This window comes from Canis lupus, chromosome 18 (assembly GCF_048164855.1).
Source record: "Canis lupus baileyi chromosome 18, mCanLup2.hap1, whole genome shotgun sequence".
Classification (NCBI taxonomy): domain Eukaryota; kingdom Metazoa; phylum Chordata; class Mammalia; order Carnivora; family Canidae; genus Canis; species Canis lupus.
This window is the reverse complement of record NC_132855.1, coordinates 39644374-39668059: the sequence shown is the minus strand read 5'-3', so window position 1 is coordinate 39668059 and position 23686 is coordinate 39644374. Positions and strand designations below refer to the sequence as shown.

Below are 23686 nucleotides of genomic sequence, written 5' to 3'. Positions count from 1 at the left end.
TGTGATTCTACTTACAAAAAAAAATCAGACTAGAAAATAATCATGTAAGTAAATCATGAGTAAGTAAATGAGAGATCAAGCTACCAGAATGTTAAAAAGCAACAGTATTCAAGAGTAAAAACTCTGAAAAATCCCCTAAATGTCCAATAATAGAGAACCAGTTAAAAATGTTGCAGCCCTGGGGCACCTGGCTGGCTCAGTCACTAAAGTATGTGACTTCTGATCTCAGGGTCGTGAGTTAGAGCCCCATAGTGGGGGCAGATTATTTAAATAAATAAACTTCTCTTTAAAAAACTACAGCCTTAAAATGAAATGTCATTGTAAAATAATTTTTTGATGTTAAGAAAAATGTTCATATGGGATTCTAAAGGGAAAACGGGTTAAAAGGAATATGGCAGGTAGACAGGTATTCATGATATGACTGTCTTTACCTTTATAAATGTTTGAAATATTTCATGATAATCTTTTAAGAACAATATTAAAAGATCATATGCAATGCGATGTTTTTAATTAAAATTATTTGTGGGTATGTGTATGATTATAAAAACATACTAATATTTGGCTATCCCAACACCCAGTGGCTACAACTAGGTGGTTGTATGAGGAGTAATCATTACTTTCTCCTCTTTTTTTTTTTTTTTTAAGATTTTATTTATTTATTCATGAGAGAGACAGAAAGAGAGAGAGGCAGAGACCCAGGCAGAGGGAGAAGCAGGCTCCATGCATGAGTCTGATGTGGGACTCAATTCCTTGACTCCAGGATCACGCCATGGGCTAAAGGCAGGTGCTAAACTGCTGAGCCACCCAGGGATCTCCATTTTCTCCTCTTTTCTATCCACTTTTTTCTTCAGGTCCAGCCAGTTGTTATTTTACTGTTCTTTTGACCTATTATCCTTACCATGTTTTTGATGTCAGAACATTTCAGTGTATTGCATTTTTCTGACTACATAAATAAAACAGTAATTTTATGTCATGCAAAGTTGTCAAATGACAGTGATAGTGCTTAATAAATACCTGTTGAATGAATATACACATCCAATAAAATTTATTTTTTCAAAAGCCACAATAATTAAAATAGGTGAACAATGAAAATAATTACCAACCCCAGCTATCAACCCACTGAATTTTAGCTTCTGTCAATGTAACAAAATTCTAACAAAATGAGATAATTTGGAATCTCCTTTAAAGTCACTTCACTGAAATAGCTTTACATAGAAATATGCATCTTTAAGAATGTAAAACATTTTTCTGCAAATCTTATGAGGTATTTCCAACTGATCTCTGCATAGGTGGAAATCATGAGTAACCTCATTTTGAAAAATACATCCATTAGAAAGGCACTTCTTTTTTATATGGATACAAATATATAGTACTTAGAAAGGTTCTGACACCAAAATAATGAGTGAAAATACTGTGAAAACAATAGGGACCTGGCGGGGGGGAGCAGGTGGCAGACCTACTGCTATCACTAACTCTTAATTGAAAAGATAAAAATAAATACAATCCCTGATTTTCAATGAACTTTTCTGAAGCTCAAAATGCAGCATGCTCATGAGACAAGAAAGATTCCCATTCTCACACTCCTCTGTTGAGGATACATGTTAGCACAGAGCCTACCAGCCTACCAGGTGGATGACCTCCATTGCTGGCGTCTGTCAATGTTGTCAGGCCTACTGGTGTTCACATAGGAAAGAATATTCCAGGCAAGGCCACTGTGAATTGGTCTAAACTTCTAAGCCGCAGCCAATCATTTCCTGCTGTAAATATCATCTAACCCTTGCATGGCCAGTATCAATGAGCACTCATCATAAACTCTCCAAAGTTGCAGAGGGCTGGAAGGAAATATTGTAAGATACCACTGCCAGCTGGAGAACAGAAGGAATCTTTTCAGAAAAACCCAAAAAAAACCAAAAACCCCTCTGCTTTTTCTTAATCCCCAAATTTCTACAACAGCTAGTCCTCTAGAGATGAAGAGATAATCGTCTAATAAGCAGTATTTAAAAATCAAAGGGAGGAGAGCAATGTTGCTTCTACCTCTGCACGTGATTATAGAGTCCTCTTTCCGGCACACGGCGACATCGTCTCCCTCTTTTAACAACAGCCAGTTAGTTTTCCAGAGGTGCCTAGTTAGGATTTACTGAGCATACACCCACCACTTTGAGTTATACACTGCACACACAAAACTTGCCACTGCATTCAGCGGGGGCGGGGTGGGGGGGAGAGCTGAAAGGAGGGGTGCTGGCTTGAGGCCTGCCAGTCCTAAAAATGTAGCCCGCATCAACCCATTGTGGTCAAACTGGCGTCTCTGTACAGACCCAGAGTTCCAAGCCAAAAACTGTTAAGTCTCACAGGATTCAGAGGTGGCTTTGCCTTAAAGGAGGTATTTTTCTCAAACGACGCTCGTCTGTGCCTGGATTTACTTTACAAACATCGTGCAAGCACAACACATGCTATGAAAGCTTTTATTCTCTAATCCTGATCTACGGTAAGTCGAGCAAGAGTTAAATGAGGAGGTCCCATGTCTTAAGTTTCTGACTCTCATGACTTCAAGAGATTGGTTTCTGTTAACCATAAAATAAAATTTAGCATTCCTCAAATTGTTTCCACATAACTTATGAATCCTTTCACAGAGAAAAGAAGTCTAAAAGCCTTCAAACTATTACTCCAGACTAAACAAAATTATCTCATTTTGATATTCAGAATAACGGAAGGCATGGCAGTTACACAATGAGTTGATGAAGTACCTCTCTTTGGAGCAAAGACGGCTTTCACTCAGCAATGCGCTGCCTCGCCAGGACAGTGACACCAAAACAGGACGCTTGTCCCACAACTCTCAACACGAGACATACAGAAGAAGAAAAGATCTTCTGCCGTTTTTTGTTTTTTTGTTTTTTTGTTTTTTTTTGCGGGGGGGAGACAGGCTTCCAGTGCAGTTAGGAAATCACCCCATTCTTGAAAGTAATGAGCAACTATCTATCAGTCAGAACATCTCTCTAAGTAATTTCTCTTCGCAGCCTTTTGAAATGGTCTGGATTTGTAGTGCAAAATGTTATGACGGCAGGTCAGATACCAGGGCCAAAAGTCAACCGCAAGTAGAAAGGGTCTGCGGGTACCCTACGGAAGAAACATTAGAAAGCAAGTTTGTTCCCTGTTCCGTTTGCCCACCTGCCTCTGGGCCTCAGCCAAGTTGAAGGGCAAAGTTCCCTCTTCCAGTGGAGCAATTCGTTCGATGTCTGCTAAGGTCATACGTCTGGAGGAGAAAAAAAAAGCACCACAAGCAACAACAAAATACAAGTTTATTAATATGTGCATTATGGAATTTGAAAACGTTCCCTTTTTTGTTCCTGTATTTCAGAGTCCTCTTTAATTTGGCTTCTTTTTCTCCTAGTGTGCTGCCCTCCTCCTACCCCCACCCCCTAACCTCTTTTATTAAGCTAATTAGGGGAAAAAAAAAAAAAAAGGCCAACTTACCCCCGTGGCTCATATAAATCTGCTAACTGAAACAAGATGTCAACTTCCATGGGTGTAACCTGACCAAATTTCTGAGCTGCCAGAACAAACTCCTCTGTATGGAAAAAGAGTTAAAAGGGAAAGATTCAAGAAGGAATAGCCACTAAACGCAGCATTAACTCAAGGCGCTGTAATGAGAGAACATCACAAAACTTTATTATCAGTCATAGAATTCAAGTAAACCCAAATGTAAGAATTTTTGCAATTCTTTTGTCTGGAAGGAGTATGCAGAATAGTTTCTTTAACATTGACTTTAAAAGATTGGCATCTCATCTGAAGGCTTGGAATAAATGACACAGGACATTATTCAAATTGCAGGTTCGAGAAAACCAGGAAGCAGATATGAAACTTCACATGCATCGGTCCTGGGAGGTTATATTAATGAAGCTGTGGAATTCTTAAGAGGATTGTTTTTTTTTTTTTTTAAACCCATTAAAATAATGATATCTTGTTCTGAGGTTGTCAGGGAATTCCTCATGTACTTCTGAAGGCCACTTTACAGGCTGCCGATTTAGCTCAGGTCTTAGCATGATTTGAAAACAGTTAAGAAATTTTACATGGGAAAAAAAAAAAATTTTACATGGTTCCCTAATTCAAAGGCTGTCTTCAGTTTATTTAAAACTTGCTGAAGACTGTTTTATTTGCTTTTGTTTGTCTGATCAAAGGATGGAGAACACACATGTACCACATGCTTAATATGTGTCAATGGGATAGAGAAATCTATACTGTAAACTCTCAGGTTGCCTTCTTCACTCTAATAATAATACACCACAATACTAGCAGGCAAAAATTCAGATTTATTCTCACTCACCCTTAGTCACCTCTACATCTTTCCTGTTGCCAGCCAGAGTGCTGTAGATCTTTCTAATGAGTTCCATGTTGTTAAGGAGTGAATTAAATCCATTAAAATAGGAGAAACTAACTTGATGGGACGTAGTACCTCCAGCAGCCTCAAATAAGTTGAAAATAAGAGAGGGGAGAAGAACAATAAACAAAGGATTTATAGAATGAAGAAGATTCAGAAGTACATATATCAAATGCTCATTTTGGAAGTAATCAAGAATGCATGTATAAAAAGAAATGGCCATAAGTATTTTCCTTTCACATCAAAAAAAAAAAAAAAAAAAAAAAAGGCTATAAATGAATTTTAAAAGGAACTGCAACTAATCATGACCAGAGCTTCTACTCTACACACACAAGTCCTAGAAGACTAAATAAATACATGTGTAGGATTATAACAACAGGACCAGTAGTAATTTAGAGAGTTCAAATTTCAATTGGAAATGTTTTATAAGTTTGTTTATTTCATCTAATGAGCAATTCTGAGGGGCTTAGACATGCACAGCTATACCATATACGTGCACACGTGTGTGTGCTTATACATGTAAAACTATATTATACCAACACAAACACAGTATGAAAAGTGGTCAATCTAACATTAATATCATGATTTGTCATGTTACTTAGAACTAGCAATAAATAATCATTTAAGGACAGACTTTACCTTGGTTGAATTTCTAGCAAACAAGCATATTATGGTAAAATTATGAGATGTCATGTGCTTTGATGGGAGTTAAGACTGGTCAGAATTCTGATAATCAGAATTTGTAAGAAGCCATATTTCTTCACAGGGGGCAAGGGAACAGATAGCAAGTCCATTATGAATGGAACTTCAGCTTGGGGTTTCAAATTCTATCCTTTCCTAACAAGGTAAAATATTTGTATTCAGAAAGCACTTCTTTATAAGGTAACAACCATATAAATCTCCATTTAGCAATCATTTAAAATAGCTGACACGGAGTTTAAAATGGAGTAAGGAAGGGCAGCAGAAGGCAAGAAAAGGAGCTAGATGAACACAGTGCAGAGTGGAAAAGGCCTGTCAGAATTGCATACCTCCAAAAAAAAAAAAAAAAGTGAAAAGCTACACTGAGTTCCTGCCAATGGTAAGCTTTTTGGGGCACGAAGAGCATGGTGAAAACACTCCAAAAGTCTTCTCCGAGGACTAGCAAATCCACTGTATAAGGGTAGGATCGTTAGAATTACCTGGGAAGCTTCAGAAATGAGATTCTAGGACCGCACCATCTGTAGGTGATAAGTCCATAGGCCTGGAAGAAACCTTAGTTACCTGTATTTTTAGTAAGTATCCCTGGTGATTCTTACGCTTTGTGACCAAGGCTTGGGAACCTCCAGCGAAGAATGTCCTGGGACACCTTCTAGGCCCAGGAGGTAAGAAGAGTGGCTGAGCCCCCACTGGGACGGAAGTCATGAGACAGGACAACTGGGTTCTGCCCATCACGTGTGTCACTATTCTCTCAACACACAAATGTTGAATGAATGAGGGAATCTAAGGTCTAGAGTCTCTCTTCTGCTGACCATTCAAAGAAATATATGTGCACTCACTATTTTTTAAAAAGAATTTTGCTTCATAGATGAAAGTGAAGATCAGCATCTGACATACCTCAAAATATACAGCAAAATTAATATGAAATCATAAATTTGTTTTTCTTTTTAAAAACAGTTAATACATTTAAGATAGTCCATATGCTCCAGAAAATAAACTAACCTATCCACAAAAGCTAGCAGAACCTTACTCTGTCTATAATGGTAATATATGGGATCACATTAAGACAATGCTAGTGTTTTCAACTGAAAAAAACTCTACATAATTTTTAACAATCGTTCTTCTAATCCCTTGTTTACTGAACCTTTGCCAGGTAAAATAAACTGCTTCTTTACAGCAAGTTACAACTTACAGCTACTAGACATTCTTCTACAAAAGGCGTCAAGACGTGGGGGCGGATGGTGACCATGATGTCTCGGAAGTCAATGGCTGTAACTTTTCCTGTCCTGGCATTGTCCCTCTGCACAAAGGCTTGCTTTGCATGCTCCAACTGTATTTCCTATAAATAATCAAAAGTGAAATAATTTATGTTTCTCAATTACTACAAAAGACTGCTCAATATCAAATCAGCGTGAAGAAATACAGATCCTATCTTGATTTAACAAGCATTACCAGCTTGTTAAATAACACCCTCAAGCTATTCTCTTCTTCCAAAGACAGAACTCTTTGCTTAGACCAGTGACCATGTCTTGGAAAATGCATTCTACCTTAAATCTTCTACCTGGAGAAACCAAATCACTTCCATGTTCTGCTAGAGTCTAAGGAAACAAAAAATAAAAACTAGAAAGAAGTTTGGTAGGCCCAAAGTTATGGCCAAACCCAAGTTAGGTAATGCAGATAATCCAATGAAAAACATCTATAGGGACATTGAGCTCTCTCCAAAGAAGACAGAAAAATTCTTATTGGTAACCGGGTACACAAACATGTGATATAACAAACTGAAAAGGGTGGTTCTCCTCTGGAATATGCTATTCCTTTAACATACAGCCTTGACACTATTGGTATTTTGGGCAGGTTAAGCTTTTGTTATGGGGAGCTGTCCTGTGCACCCCTCCCCTCTCTCTTTGCACTAGATGATGGTAACCCCTTCACTCCCAAGAACATGACAATCAAAACTATGTCTGGAGAGGGCCATAGGTCCCGGATGAGGACCACTGCTCCAGAATGAGGACCACTGCTCCAGAATGAGGAATTGGATGGTATGTGGGTCAGAAGTGGCAAAACTGCAGCAGTATGCTGTTCTAATTCACATGATCTAAAGACAGGAAGCCCAATTTAGATTTCTGTTGCTATTCACAGGGAGTAAGTGCATATACAAAATAAACAGCCTCCCATCAAAATCCATCATGTGCCATGTAATAGAAGTATCCCTCCTGGAGAGGGCATTTTATTCTCTTCCTCGTGCCCCTGCCCATTTCCCAAATGGGCCCTCAGAGTGAGATCTAATCTCTATGGAATTAAAAAGCACCGCAAGGACTCCAAATTATTTCAACAAAAAGAAGTTTAATTAGCTGATACAGAGAATAACCATTTTTTTAAACTCTGGCAAGACAGTAGTATAGTAAGGCCCTCAACTAGTTTTTTAGAGTAGTGTAAAAACAAATCATCCCTATGAAGCAATACAAACTAAAGCACACCAGAAATGACAAAAGTCTGATCATGCTCGACAGTGCTCCAACTCCCTTCTCTTCCCCTAGAAAGTTGGGATGTAAAGGAAGCTTGATAAAACAGTGATAATAATTCAAGTTGCATGATGGGGACACAGTGGGTCATAGCATAATATACTTTCCTACTTTTGTAGAGTTTGAAATGTCTACAATAAAAAAAAATTTTTAAGACAATATTATAGTAAGAGGACACCTGGGTGGCTCAGCAGTTGAGTGTCTGCCTTTGCCTCAAGGTGTGATCCCGGGTTCAGGGATCGAATCCCTCATCAGGCTTCCTGCATGGAGCCTGCTTCTCCCTCTGCCTGTGTCTCTGCCTCTGTCTCTCTGTGTCTCTCATGAATGAATAAATAAAATCTTAAAAAAAAATAAAGGCAATATTATAGTAAGAATCAGAGTTCTTATCCTTTTCAAAAGCTTCTTCTCAGTTGTAGCATCTACTGGTTTTGATCCAGCCTGTCCCTGCCCGAAGCCTGTTCTGGGACCTTTTATCTCCCTGGTGCTTCTCCCACTTAAATGGAAGGCTTCTGTCTGCTGGACCAGAATTCACAACTGCTCAAATATATCTATGTGGGTATCTTGGAAAGGCCATGCTATTACACATCACCAAACCCAAGGACCTTATAAGGACCTACTTTTATGCATGCTCAGTCCTTCCAGATCCTCCACCAGTCCTAACCTTGTCCACACTCCTCTCTCCGCCTGTGTAGACTTCAGCCTCTTTCTCTTGTTCCTGAAATCCTACCACTTCCTCCAGTCTTAGCTCAAATGCCACCACTTAAGTAAATAGAAGTAGGTCTCTTACCTGAAAATAACTGATCTGATCATGTGGCTCCCTGCTTGCCCCTCAGTTGTAAGACTTGTCTTATTCTATCTTATTTCAAGCAGTTGTTCATATTCCTGTCTTTTCCCTACCTTGCCAGGGAAAAGAGGCTATGTCCTGCTTATCCCTCTACTGGCATAGGCGGGATGCCTCAGATATACTAGGCACTCAATAAACGATAGTCATAGTCTTCAGTCACAAGTATTCTATAAAACCAATTGAATGAACAAATCATACTCTACTGAACAAAAAGGGGTTCTCTGTATAAGTGCCTCCAATTTAAGAGAAAGAAACCAACTGTTAAACACCCTGTAGCGAAAAATGACCACAGTATGTATTCAATTGAAAGTAAATGAACACAGTCTCCTTCGAATTGCCAGACCCACTGCTAAAGCTATTGTAAGGCAAGATTACTCTCAACCACAGTAGAAGGTGTGTTCAGTTAGGTACCATTTCCTCTACTATATAACTCAACTAGAGTCTTAGGGATCCTCAGACCAGAATACCAAAAATGGCATCACTCACCCTGGCTACCCCACTCCCTCAGAATTCCTGGCCACGTCATCTCCTCAGAACACTAAGACCAACTTGTTCAGAATTTCAAACTGGGAATAGACATCAAAGTGGGGGTGGACGCTCACATGGCAGAACAAGAGATACATCTGTAATAGGGATGGTATCACTACCCATTTCTGTGCCTACACTTCAGGATTAAACATTTACTAGCAGGGATCCCTTGATCAGAACATGAAGCACTTTTTACTCTAACGATGAACAATTTTAGAATACATTTCCAACAGCTCTGAAAGATTGGAGATACCATAAATTCCATGAAAAATAAGAAGCTAACTGTACATCATTCTCTAGGTAGGATAGAGTGAAAATATTAAGTGATTCCTCAAACTAAATGCAGCTTACTGAAGATGTGGGTTGCCTTGAGAAAAACATCTGTTTATGTCATGAGTGTTTCTTCTTCAGGGTGAAGAAATAAGCTATTACTTCAACCAATTCAACAACCGTGTTAACATTTAGTGAACATATACTATGCACCAGGTACTGTTCTAAAACATTTTACAGTTTAAACTCACTTCCTGCTCACTGCAACCCTATGAGCTGGGCACTATTATTAACTTCATTATGGCAGTTGAGGAAACCTAGGTCTTCTAAGAAGCAAAGAAGCTAGAATGCAAACCCAGGCAGTCCTGTCCACTGACAATGCCCCTAACACTTCAGCACAGCGCCTGGGGAGCCTGGATTACGTGACTGTCAGGAATCTGACACCAAAATATATTTGACTCTTAGGAATCTTAATAACTATGAAAAGACAAAAATTCAAGTTTGCTTTTAAACTATTCTTAATGCTCTAGATTTTTTGTTGTCTGTTTTCATGAGAAGACAATGAAATTTCTGAGATTTTTTTTCCTTAATGAAAATGTCTTGTACATGCTCCAAGGGCTAGGATTGTTCTTCCACCAAGAGCAGAGACCATGGAGAAAAACAACCAAATCTAAAGGCCTTCTTCTCCTGGCCTTGCTCACTTAGAAACCCAAGAGAGGGGATCCCTGGGTGGCACAGTGGTTTGGCGCCTGCCTTTGGCCCAGGGCGCGATCCTGGAGACCCGGGATCGAGTCCCACATCGGGCTCCCAGTACATGGAGCCTGCTTCTCCCTCTGCCTATGTCTCTGCCTCTCTCTCTCTCTCTCTCTGTGACTGTCATAAATAAAAAAAAGAAAAGAAAGAAAAGAAACCCAAGAGACTGAGTAAGAGACAAATAAGGAGGCCAGAGGGAGCCTACACATAGATACTCTATAAATACTTAAGTTGAGAATGAATGACTTGAAATAAATATTCAGGCTTGCTATTGATGGCAAAGTGACTTAAAATCAAATCTCTTCACTGGCACTTCTAAAGCTATATAAGGAAAACCTAATGCATACTCATAGAGCCTAGACCCCGATGATTTCTAGACCTGAACCCAGGAACACAGAGCATTTGATATGCACGACGTAGGCCATATGTAAAATAATGATCATTTACAAAATGAGCAGAGGAGGAGAGGACAATGGAAGAAGCAAGAGTTATATTCAAATATTTAAAGGACTATCCGGTTAAAAAAAAAGTTAGAGTAGTTCTCTATATTTCTTTTAAAAAAAAATCAATGAAAAAAAATACAGAGATCAGGTTTTAGCACAAAACACAGAAGTCTTTAACTTATACAGCTATTCAGCAATGAAACAGGCTACATTGCAAAGTAGCAGGTTCCCAGTCACTGGCAATATCTGTGCAACAAGCTGAGGAACATATGTCAAGGAACCTTATTTTATTTATTTTAATACATGGAGTTATGGAAGCAATATGTATTATGACAAAAATCTGAAGTTTGGAACAGGAATGAGCAGAGCTCAAATATCAATCATGACACTCCTAGGAGGATTAGGGGAGTATGCATCTTAGAGCCCCTACAGCATCTACCATAGAGGGTTGTAAAAACTAGACGTCATGCATGACAGGCACTTACTAAGTGGGGGAGCTTTGATTTTTGTTGAGGTGAATGGCTTGAAATCCTCTAAAGACCCTTTCAGTGTAAATTCTTTGAGTCTTTAAAAAAAATCACCTAGTAAGGAAGAGGGGTTCTGCTGAGTCATTCTGAACCAGCCACAGGAAAGGAGAGATAAAGACCAGATCCCACAGCAAACAGTTAACGGCTGAACCCTACAGCACTTACTATATACAGGCCAGGGGCTATGCCAAGAACTTAAAAATTGGTACTTCATCTAAGCCTCACAATAATTCTGTGAAGTAATACTATCTTCATCTTCTAGAGAGGTATCTGAAGTTCTGGGAGGTTAATTAAGTAGTCCAAAGTCACACACCCAGGAAGTGGCAGAGCTAGGATCTATTGGAGGTACTGATTCCAAAACCGGGATTTTTTAACCACTAGCTGATGCTGCCTTGGATAAAATCATAAGTAAAATGATTATTGTAACAGATATCTGGATAAGAGATTTTAGGAAGTTTTGGTGATGACTTGTATATGAAAATGGAGCAAGATATATCTCAAAGAATTCTCCCCTTGGATGATGAGGGAGATAGAAGAATCCACCATGAAGAACACCTAAGGGGAAAGGGGAAAGAGATGAGATAGTTGACCATGATGAGAAACTTGAAAGTGAGATGGGCTTAAATTATAAATTGTTGAAGTTGAACTATCAACAAAAGAAAGCCAGAGGTACAGGCAGAAATGTAAATGTGGGAAATAGAGCAGGACCTGGGGTGGGAGGGGGGTGGGGGGACCAAAGGCTAACATTTACTAAGTATTATTAAGTGTTCCGCTGCAGGCCATATTGTGTTTTCCTGTTTCATCTATTTGAATCCTCCCAATAGCCTTATAGGATGGGCCCTAACATCACCTCCCTTTTGTAGATGGGAAAATGAGGCAAAGAGTGGTGTGGGGTCACATGATGCTAAAGATGAAACTGGAAATGCACCTGGATGGTCTGACTCTGGACTCACAATCTTAACATACATGGACTCTCTGTTCCTTTCGGGGGCGGGGGGGGGGGGGGGAGGCCTAACAAAAACCAGAAGGAGAAAGTAACAGTTGTAGAATTAGATGAGATCATCCCATAGAACACAAAAAGAGCAACCAGGTAACAAAAAATGGAACAGGTATCTGAAAAGGTGTTACTACAGAAATAATAGAGCCTGGGACCTAGTGGGAAACCCAGAGAGCTGGGAAGATGGCACAGCCCTGCAAAGGGAGCTCAGCTCTCATCAGTGCTAGGTGATGGGATGCTGGCTAAGTGCTGCTGATGGGGACAGTAAAGTCTAAGGGGAAAGGGCCGCCTTCACCGGAGGCCAGAAGGTCACTGAGCAAGGAGCAGTACGGCTATCTTGCAGGCAGTTCTGCTCAAGCACATGAAAGGAGGCCCAATTTCTCTTTCTTATTTGCCAGTGAACGGTTTTCTGTTCCTGCTATTCTGGTGCATGATGATTAATGGAATAGGCTTTTACTGCAGCCGTTTCCAACTACTTCAACACACCCATTCAGATTGCTGGAGGGAAAGAAAAAAATCAAACTCTCCCAAATTGCTAGCTGTACAGAAATAAACATATAGAGGGGGGTTACACCACTTCAGGTCTAACATTCATGCTTCTAATAGTTCCAGGCCTGTCATTTCCTTAATAATCTCCAATTTTCAAGTGGGTATATTTTGAATGCAAAAATTCTCTTCACTTCTATTCAGACATGCAAGTTTGTGCTTCAGCCCGAGGACAATTTATCAGAACAAAAACAAAAACAAAACAAAACAAAATAGACCAATAGACCTTCAAAACAAGCAGCAGATCCAGATGATTTATATTATAAAGCCAAGAACACCAAAAAGGACCCCTAGCTAGTTTGTATGTTTTGTGTTTTGTACAGTTTTGAAATTTAAAAAAATACCTAAACCTTTAATAAAAGCAGGGAGTTATCAGTAAGAATATGACTCAAAAGAATTCTTTTCTGGGAGTCCTGGTAGAAGAATTCTAGGGAAAATGCAGGTAATGATTTATCAAAACAAGGAACAAAGATTAAAAGATTTGCTTTAAAAATATGGTATCACATTTAGCCCTACTTCAAATAAATTCTGTATTACATCAAATATCAGAAACTGTATCCTATTTAACATATAAGTATCCACATTTCATTTTCATAATCCTGTGCTAATTTGGAGGGAAAAAAATCTAGTTAAACTAAAGATCCACATATTATGAAAGAGTTAAAAACAGAACTTAGAAGGAATTGGTAGAGAGCTAAGTAGTTCCCATTCTTAACATTTGTCTATGCTCCCCATATTCCACCCATGCAGAACTTTCAGAATTCAGGGTAAAATTTCATCCTCAATTCACTGGGTGGGGCCTTTAATTAAAAGAGTCTTTAGAAGCAGCATTGCATGTGGCCCTGCATGCACAGTAACACCTTGGCAGAAACCAAGTACAAAGATTTCCATCTCGATTTCCTTGCCTTTCTGATTTAATGTTAAACTTCACAGTGGGTAGCAGCTGGGGAGATGCTGTACAGAGTGCTCATTTTTACCAGGATGTTACTGTAAAAGCCTGCACACCAGGCTGCTCAACAAAACAGCAAGCTGACGAACACCATGGACACAACAGCACGATGAATTCTGATTTCCTCTGCCCAGAGAGTAGAAAGTACAATGTGAATGAAATGTGTCCTGCATCTAATTCTCCGAATGACCGGTATCTGACCACATTTCTGGTCACCTATCACTAAACTAGCAATGGTTTCCAGCTGAGCACGAAGTACACTCTAATCTCTTCGAAGAGCTGAAGGCAAACAACATTAGCTACTTTTCATTTCATTTTGGAATATCAAGTTGGTACTATATTTATGAAACACTACCAAAGCTGTACTGCAGACTCCATCTGGTCCAACTTAAAGATCAACATAAAAAGCACTCACATGTTAAAAATGCAAATATAATCATGGTCTCTGGCTACTACAGATCCACGGTCTAGATATTTTAACTAATACAGATGGCAAGGTGAGGGACAAAGAGGAGGTACAAATGGCTTGAGTTATTCCATTCTAAACAAGGACCTTGTTAGTCATCCACTAACGTGTTTAAACAATCATGGCTTCAGTGAGTTCTACTACAAGTGATTGTTTTTTGTTCACATTTGAAGTGTTCTATCAATTCCAAAGCTTAAGAATTTGATGTCATGGCTAAAGGTTATGTTTCCCTTTGTTCGGTGGTGGTGGGCGAGGGAGGAACAATTTCTGTTTTGTGTTGAAAGTTTTGTCTTCTACCAGGATGGCAAGACAAATAGAGCAGCAAACCACAAGTGATGGTGATTAAGACTAGAGAGCACAGCTGACTAGGAACAGTGAATCTCTGGCCCGTAGAGTGACATGTAACGACCACCAGCACCCATGAACAGGAGCTTTCAGAGATCTACTCTCTAGGGCTCAGAACCTGAATAATCAAAATGTCTACTTTACACTGAAAAGACTAGACCAGATATTATGCCATGCTGACCCACAAGCCAAAATAATGGTCAGTTTCACTTCACAAAAAGAACCAAAATTACTTGGTTGCATTATTAGCATGAACATGCTTTGGCTACCAATAGGACTGTCATGATCCTTGCCAATGTGTGTCCAGCTAGAGTACAGAAACCCAGCTCTGATTCCCAGGTGCTACTCCCAGCTCTGTCAACTATGACTCATCTCCTTCTGACAAAAGGGGAACCTAAATAAAGTTATGGTAAAAGAACGACACCTTCATGTTCGGGTCTTCATTCTTAAACTCAATTTGGGGAGAAGACATTTTGAGAGGATTTTTAGCCCCATTCCCTCCCAAGTCAGCAATCCTGTTTCTTGGGTAACTAAAACAACCCAAACTCTTCCTGAATTCAGAGCATTGCTGATTTCTTGATGATTCCTCTTCCCAAAGCAAGAGGAGGAAGGCCTTTGGAAACAAGAAATTTCCTGGCTCCATAAAATGAGGAAGAGAATTCCTTGGGAATGCCCAAGTCTGTGGGCCCATAGGTGGGGCTCCTATAGTATCATCCTAACTCCAAGGAACTGAGAAAAGGTGGAAAAAAATCCAGCAACAACACAGGTGCAAAGAGTGATTATATGCAAAGCACTGCTCTGCAGGCCCCTGGAAAGACCCACCTCCTCCATGCTCCCCATTTCAATAACCTATCAACATCCTCCCACTTGCCTGAACCTAAAACTCACCTAAAAAAAAACATGTAAACTCTGAGTTTTACCTTATCCCTCACTGTCTCCATTCTGTTAAATCACCAAGCCTGGTCAGGCCTATCCCTTCACCTCTTGAATCCAGTTGCTTTGACTCATCACCATTATAATCCAACCCAGGCCAGTGTTGTTTCTCTCTTAGATTAGAAAGTGATAAATCGGTATTCCCTATCCTCAGTGAGATCCCACTCCACAGGATTTTCCATACAATAGCCACAGTGATCTTTCTGGAACACAAGTCTGATCATGTCTGCCTGTCAAAGCTTCTCATCAACACTGGGATGAAAACCTGAAGACCCGATTCTGTGCTTTTAAACAGTCAAGAGTTTTGTAGTCTAAACAAGTGTTTCTCAATGTGTGGCCCCCTTGGACAATGTGGAACATCACAATTCAGGATGCTTGTTTGAAAGGCAGTTTCATAGGCCCTATCCAGACCTACTGCACCAGATCTTGAGAGGCAGAGACCCAGGACGCTGCCTTTTAAAATAATCACTGCAGTGGGACACCTGGGTGGCTCAGCAGTTAAGCATCTGCCTTCGGCTCGGGGTGTGATCCTGGAGTCCTGGGATCAAGTCCCACATCGGGCTCCCTGCATGGAACCTGCTTTTCCCCCTGCCTGTGTCTCTGCCTCTCCCTCTCTCTCCCTCTCTGTCTCTCATGAATAAATAAATAAAATATTTAAAGAAAATTTTTAAAAAATCATCACTGCAGAAAAATTTTACACAAAATTTGTAAAACATTGCTAGAGATTTAGGAAAATTAGTCAACTTCAGTTTCACCTGTATCACCTTGAACAAGTCCAGAAAACTACACCAAGCCTCTGTGTACTCATCTTTCATACAGAAACAATAGCAATCGCTTAACATCTAAGATGATCATAAGGACAAATATGAATAGAAGTACTTTCTAAGCCAGAAAATGCTAAGTGAGAGGTAATTGATAACAACAGGTTTCTAGTTAACACATATATTGCACTTGTTAGCCATCCTAGACTATCCTATTCTGAGTGTGGAGCAACTATAATCTCCTATGTGTATATTATTTTAAAATTATAATAATTATGTGTGAAATATATACCTATGGTTATAAATCATCATCAAAAAGTAACTGGAAATGACAGTAACACACAACCAAACTAAAGGCCTTTTTTGTTATCATATTTGGCAATAAATGGGTTGGGGTCAGGAATTCTCAAGCCCAGCAAAGCATGACTATACACCCCCATTCAGAAGCACAGCCCCTTCTAGGAACAGACACTAACTCTCCATAGCCTTGGCCCTGGAGATAATGTAATAAAATGGCAACAGCAGAGTATTTTTGAATCCCTCACATGTCTATGATCTTACAGAAGAACCTAAGCTCTAGATAGTTTCTGTGTACTCTTTTCGGGTCCTCCTCCACACAATAATAAATTAGAAATGGATCTGAATAGACATGTCTCCCAAGAGGATATACAAATGACCAATAAGCACATGAAAAGATGCTTGTTATCATTAGTCAATGGGGAAACACAAATCAAAATTATAAATGAGATACTAAGAGATGTGAAAGTGAGAGGCCTTAGTTTCTCATCTGTAAAATGGGATAGTTAAGTAGGTCTACTTATGCTGATTATCTGGTCCTTTAAGTCTGTACTTCGGATGGCTGCCCTAACCACACTCTAAATGTTGGTTTCAGCTTTACAGCTGCTACAAAAGTCTATGCTGCAAACCCCTGAGGGTTTTTGCTACAAGAGAGCAGCCTTGGAGGGTATACACACCTGTTTGCAGCTGTTCCTTCTGAGTCTTCAGATGGATAAACACAGAAACAACCCCTAGATTTGTACATTCTAAGTTTCTAAAAAGTCATCTCTGTACCCCTTGGCCCTTTGCACAAGGCCTCTGGACAAACCCTGCATGTTCAGCAAACATTTGCTCAATTGGGTGGTTTGTCTCAAGCAAGTAATAATCAAAGCACAAGAAATACTTCCACACAGGGTAGAGAGTTTAAATTAATACCATTTATGAACAGGAGTTACATCAGATACAGAATATTTCTCCAAATTGTTTTCTAAAAAGTTCAGTATACCGAAAATCCATTTTTCAACTAGCAACCTTAAAATTAGAAGAATAGAGGTGTGTAGAAATACAGTATTTTAAAATATACATATACACCCCCATATAAAACTGTACTCAAATTCACACATACACACCACTCATACAGTTAAGAGAGGATGACAGACCTGAAGATAAACAGCAGTAAATAGAGCAGCAGAATCAATGAGGGGTGACAGGGCTGCAGTCCCACTCACTTCTGAAATCCTTCCTCTATCAACTAGGAACAGGACTCTAGGAAGGAGGCTTTGTATCGCTGCTTCTTGCTTCAATGATCATTTACATGTAAAGTTAAAGTAAGGCAATTTTAGCTCAAAGAACATCAAATTGATTCACCACTTTATGAGTTTAAAACCAAAGCACAGAAAACAACATACCAGCATAGCATTCAAGCAGTGCCCACGACCAGCACCGCCTTAGAGAGTGGGCAGCCTGTCCAGACAGTACACAGATGAACACGTGAGTAAGTCCTCACATTTACGTGGTGGCTTATAACAAATTCACACTCACTTAGATACAGTAAAACACTCATTAAGTGAAGAAAAAAGAAATCTGACCTTGTAGAGAATGGCTCTGCTCACCAGTCACAATCAGATGTACATACTAAGTATTGGTAACTCACGAATCTAAGACTCAAGTTGGCTGTGGTTCCCTGAAAACACAAACACTTCTCAGCTGTCCCTATGGCTGCTCCTCTTCCTCATCAGATGACAGGTAGTAGCATGCACCCAGGCAGGACTTTCACATCTCAAGCAGCTAAGCATCTGCCTTCACAACTGTGGCACCAACCAGGGAGCTGCTGCCTAATTCTGAGCCCTGCCCTAGAGCAGAAAGGTGGGTGCATGCTCAACAAAGCAAGAGCCCAGAATATAGTAGGAAATTAAGTTTTCTTATTTATCTCTAAGAAGTTCCTGCCTACAGAAAAGAGCCCCAAGGAAGCAAACAAAGCATTTAGGGTAGGGGTTTGAAGCTAAACCTGCATTCAGAAAAGAGTTCAAAGGAAGCAAACAAAACATTTGAAGGGGTGGGGAGTAACCAATGGCAGACATCAAAACTGGCATTTCACTGACATTCATATGAAGTCTATCATGATACATCCATTAATTCCTTTGAATCTGGACCTGGAGGGGAACACAAAGGCAAAGCCCTAACTGAGATAATTATCCACCATAACCATTTTAATCTAGTATATGTTCAGCACTTGCATTCTCGCTACAAAGTCAAAATCATCCCATGCAGGACACTGTGGGATGTTTTACCATTATAAAAAGGAATCAAATGTAAGTGAATGCCCTACAAGTTGCAGCTGGAAACAATCAGTAATCCCTGAGTCATCTAATCTTTGACTCTGGCTTCTCCATATCTTGAAGAAGGCCTAGAAGCCGCTGTGAGTGGCTTACAGCGGACTCAATTCAGCATAATTGATACCTGCTTAAAAGGGAAACGTGATCATCCTTACTATTGCTAACATCCCATTAAGGCTAAAAGTTAATTAGGCTGTGTTCCATAAAGTCAATTTGAGGCATTTGTCTCAATAGCATTATTGTAATTATTCCTCATCAAAATGAATACCACCTCCTACTGTGCACCAATGTCTTGTGTAAACAACAGCAAAAATCCAACAACTCACATTCCATTCTCCACCTGAGTTATTTAAGTAGGTTTGTGTTTACATAGAATGGAAAAAGGGGATTCATAGACATTAACATTTTTAAAAAATTACAACTATGTTTAAAACATCTTGCTTTAAGTTCCCAAAGGCGGGGAAAATAAAGCAAACTAAATAAATAGCATGACAAATTTTATATAACATAACAAAACCACTAAAAGTCAAAAAGAGAAGTACCTATTAAAGCCAACCTACTAAATATGCTGGTGCCTAAGAATGGATACCACAAAATGTTGATTGAATGAGCACACGACGCGGCGTGTGTGTGTGTGTGTGTGTGTGTGTGTGTATTCTTGTGCCCTCCACATCCACCCGACTCCACCTTCCAACCATTTCTCAGAAGGCTCTAGCAAAGTCTTGGGCAAATGAAACAGAAAACATCCCGGGGCATCAGAATACCCTCTAAAGACATTTCTAGTGACAAAGAAAAGAAGGCAAATTTTCCCTCAAGACCCAGAATTTAAACATAGCAAAATAATGGCCTTAAATAAGTCTTTTTAAATTACATTTAATGAAACAAAATTTGTTAGAGAAACAGAACAAATGCATCAAAGTCCAAAAGAAAGAGTAGTTGTTTATCATTTAGCCTATGTAGCATGCAGATATTTACCTCTAGTAACTAGATGTTAATATTGGAATTAAAACATTTAAAAAACTATGCTTCAGGAGGAAAACTAAAATGTTATCATATTTTGTTACTACTCGTCCACTGGCAACGTCAGTGACCCAATGATGTGATCATAATGGAGCGAGGATGGTGATGAGAGAAAGGCAGGAGGGACAGGCCAAGGAAGGTGCACCCCAGAAATGTAAACAATAAAGTTTAACCCTGGATACAGGCAGCAGGTGCTCTGAGAACAGTGTTTTCAAACATGGGTGCACATGATAAGCGTTCTCAAACGTGGGTGCACATGATAAGCGCCTGGAAACTTCACTATCCCAAAGCCCATGCTCTCCCTGCCCACCTCCCCAGTCTAATCTTATCTCTAGAGGTGGGGGACCTGAAGAACATTTTTATAGTAACCCAGACGATTTCAAACTGCAATCAAAAAAAAAAAAAAAAAAAACCAAACTGCAATCAAGTTGCAGGCCCAGTACCTTTGTCTATAAAAGGCCTTAATGGCCAGATGTTGATGCTGACACATCCATTTCTCAAGGGAAAACAAAATATTGGTAAATAGCAGTGGAATTAGTCCTGAGCTAAGAATCCAACCTCCAATTCTGTCCCCTCTGACTTATGTGACTTTTCAGCAAATCACTTGATTTCCTGGGGTCTCAATGCATATTCCTCTTCCACGTGAAGGGGTTCTACACAGTCTCTAAGAACCCATTTAACCATATAACCATATCGTGTTTACATACTAATAAGGAAATACTTCCAAATAGGATGGTTTTGCCAGGTTAGCAATTTTCAGGTATATCAGGACCCAGTTTTACTCCTTTACTCTTGAAGAGCTAGACCCACCAGTAAAAACTGAGTGAATTCTGCATATGTCAGGTGTCTTTTTCTTTCCTTTCCAAAATGTAGTTGCACAAATTCTGAATCCCAGTTAAATGGAATATGTTGATGAATTGTGGTCTGTCCAAATACTTGCTTAACATCCTCTGAAAAGAGAAAAGAAAGATGAAAACAAATCAGTTATATCCTCATATAAATCTGTTATTAAAAGGATATTGCTACTTTTTCTTATAAAAAGTAATTCAACTTTAAAACCACACAGGTTATAAAACCATGGCAAAAATAAAAGCTGGAATCTTCATGCAATCAATCAAGAAACCAAAATTAATACTCCCACCAACAAAGAGAAAAAAAAAAAATCAAGAAGTCACAGATACACACACACATGCACAAAAGCCTAAAAGGCAGTAGAAAACCCTACCAAAATAATAATCTAAATCTAATATCATCATCTCACATGTTTTAACAAATGCTGTTTTCTAAACAGGATATATGGGATGCCTGGGTGGCTCAGTGGTTAAGCGTCTGCCTTTGGCTCAGGGTGTAATCCTGGGGTCCTGGGATAGAGTCCCACATCGGGCTCGCTGCATGGAGCCTGCTTCTCCCTCTGCCTGTGTCTCTGCCTCTCTCTCTGTGCGTCTCTCATGAATAAATAAATAAAGTCTTAAGAAAAATTAAATAAAATACATAAACGGGATATAATTCAATCTTTAGTGGCAGGAAACATACATATGGAAACACATATAGCACTATGGATGTTTAAATATAGTCCTTTATCAAGTTATTAAAAAGTTCTTAACGATTTAATGATATTGGTTCTCCCAACCCACAAGCATGGAATATTTTTCCATTTGTTTGTGTCATCTTCGAGTGACATAAGTCAGAGAAAGAGAAATACCATGTGATTTCACTCGTGTGGAATTTAAGAAATGATGGTGACATATGGTGACATTTATAATGGTGAGCACTGAATATATATAGAATTGTTGGATCATTATGTTGTACACCTAAAACTAATATAACACTGCTAAATACACTTCAATTAAAAAAATGTCACTGAGGATTAAGAAATCAGGTTTATCATGAAGCATATATTCAAACAGCAACAAGATTCTACATAAGCTTTAAAAAGTTCCACTAGTAATCAACTGACACTTTAAGACAAAAGTGATGGGGAAGAAGAACCCACAGCCCAGTTCTTCAACTAGACACTGCACACTTTTGGCTTGACAGAAGTTCTCAGAGGATCGCATTTTAGATGGGCACCAAATGTACTAGTGCCAATCCTTTACCTCTTTTGAGCGTCTACTACAAAACTATAAGAAACCTGACTTTTCTGAAGCTTCACATTTCTATTTACAAGTCTCCCCCTCCCAACAAAAGTGTATGTTTTGAGGGCACAGGGACACAAATTATTTTATTAATGAATTTTGTCCCGACCTTCACTTCTTTAAATAGTTCTCATTTTTATGAACAAGTTGTGCCTGATACCTTGTTTTTCTTTTAACCCCTTTGAGTCTATTTAAAAAAAAAAAAAGAAAAGAAAAGAAAAAGGAAGTTAGTCCTTTAGTTCTATAAAAAGAGTCAAAAACTTTGGCACAGGTTTCCACTGTTTCCCCCAAATTTCCTACTCCCATCCCATTATACCCACAAGTTTTTATTCCATGCTTTTAATATTTCCAGAATATTTTTAAGTTTGGCCATGAAGAAACAGTTGTGCTGCCATCAGCATAAGGTTGGGTGTGTATCTGCACAAAGAAGGCAGTAAAAATCAGAACTATGCTGAGCATAAATTATATAAAAGGTGGCAGAAAATCTCAGGCTGGCCCTGACAAGGACAATAACATTAGAAGTTTTAAACTACAACCCTCAATTTCTTTGAACTCATTCTGTCTTCCCCACTTTTAGGGAAAAAAAGAGACAAAACATAAGGAAAATGGCAGTGAAACAAGAATTGGGATTTAAAAGGAAAAAATATGGAAAGATCCTCAGAGTGGGACAGTCGTTGATGAAATGAATTGAGCAGGAAGAGCAGGTTTCTTTACAGCTCTAAAACACCTGAGAAGAAATTTCTGAACTGAAATTCCAATAACTTGGCTTCAAATGTTACTACTGATGGACGAATACTGTGGAGGCCCTTACTGTGTGCTATATTCTAATGGCTGTATGCAGAAGTCTTCAGTGGTTAAACGGATAGCGACCTAGAAAATGTGTAGCTCCTTTCCAATTCTAAATTTCCATACCTCTGCATGAAGCAGACCCCAAAGAGACTGAAGGAAGGCTCCCACAATCTTCTAACCTAGACCAATAAAGCATCTAGTGGGAAATGATGTTCAAATGACAAAGATGTGACCAAAAGAAAAAACACCACTTTTTACACAATAAGCAAAAATTTCATACCATAATAAAATGTAAACAAAAATGGTGTCCTAGCCACTTTTTTTTTTTTTTTTTTTTTTTTTTTTTGCCAAGCATGCTGGTAGGATACAGTTTTACATAATATCATGCTATAAATAATGAGGTCCTTCCTTTTCTTGACCTCTCCTTCTAAGTCCCACAGAAAGAAACAGACAGTAGTAACCAAATACTAGTATATAAAGCTATGGCACTTAGTATCCATTTTAGTATTTTTATGGTCTAAAACTGCAAATACATACACATAAAATTAAAAGTTACTCAAAAATTGGTAAAATTTAAAATGTGCCTCACCCTAACCTAATCAGTTTTCCTATAATTAACTAACATTTACTGCTTTTTGGAGGCTCTGACTTGAATTCAAAACTGTGAACTCTGAACTCTTGAAAACCTTTGGCAACTATTCCATAGAGCTTCTCTCTCTTATGAAATCTGCCTGAAGTACTGAAATCTAGTCACTCTAAAGTGTAGAGCTGTATGTGACCCCGAAGATGTAACTCTACAAACTGTCAATCCTACAGACCTGTACTATTACTAATAGTTTTCAAGATATATTTACATAATATTTATGTAGATATGTGTTATGAGTGCACATATTGTGTATCTTTTCTTTCCATACAGATGATTAGCACATTAAGAGCAAAGGCCTTTTTTTATATCTGATTCTCCCACCATGGCTGACTTGGTAGCCTTACAACTACCTACTAAATAGAATTTCAATGAGTTAGAAAAGGTTGACGGTGGTGCAACTGGTTAAAGACAGTGACATTAACACTCTGAGGACCATAGTTTCTACTTACCGAGAAGCTATTTCAACAATCATTTCCTAAGATTTCAGGGAAGTACATAAGAATCATCAGTCTTGCTTTTATTAAAGCCT

General features: G+C 39.0%; 1 protein-coding gene across 3 annotated transcripts in view; it reads right to left on the bottom strand.

The window, feature by feature from the left end:
* Nucleotides 1-23686, bottom strand: part of SLC25A13 (solute carrier family 25 member 13) — a 185332-nt gene that overhangs the window by 70827 nt on the left and 90819 nt on the right. For all 3 annotated transcript variants that reach the window (XM_072784069.1, XM_072784070.1, XM_072784071.1), the window contains 5 exons: nucleotides 20398-20537; nucleotides 6264-6410; nucleotides 4322-4460; nucleotides 3472-3565; nucleotides 3166-3250 (listed from right to left, as the gene is read on the bottom strand). In XM_072784069.1, coding sequence (XP_072640170.1) covers nucleotides 3166-3250; nucleotides 3472-3565; nucleotides 4322-4460; nucleotides 6264-6410; nucleotides 20398-20537 — 605 coding nt within the window. The remainder of the gene's footprint in view (nucleotides 1-3165; nucleotides 3251-3471; nucleotides 3566-4321; nucleotides 4461-6263; nucleotides 6411-20397; nucleotides 20538-23686) is intronic.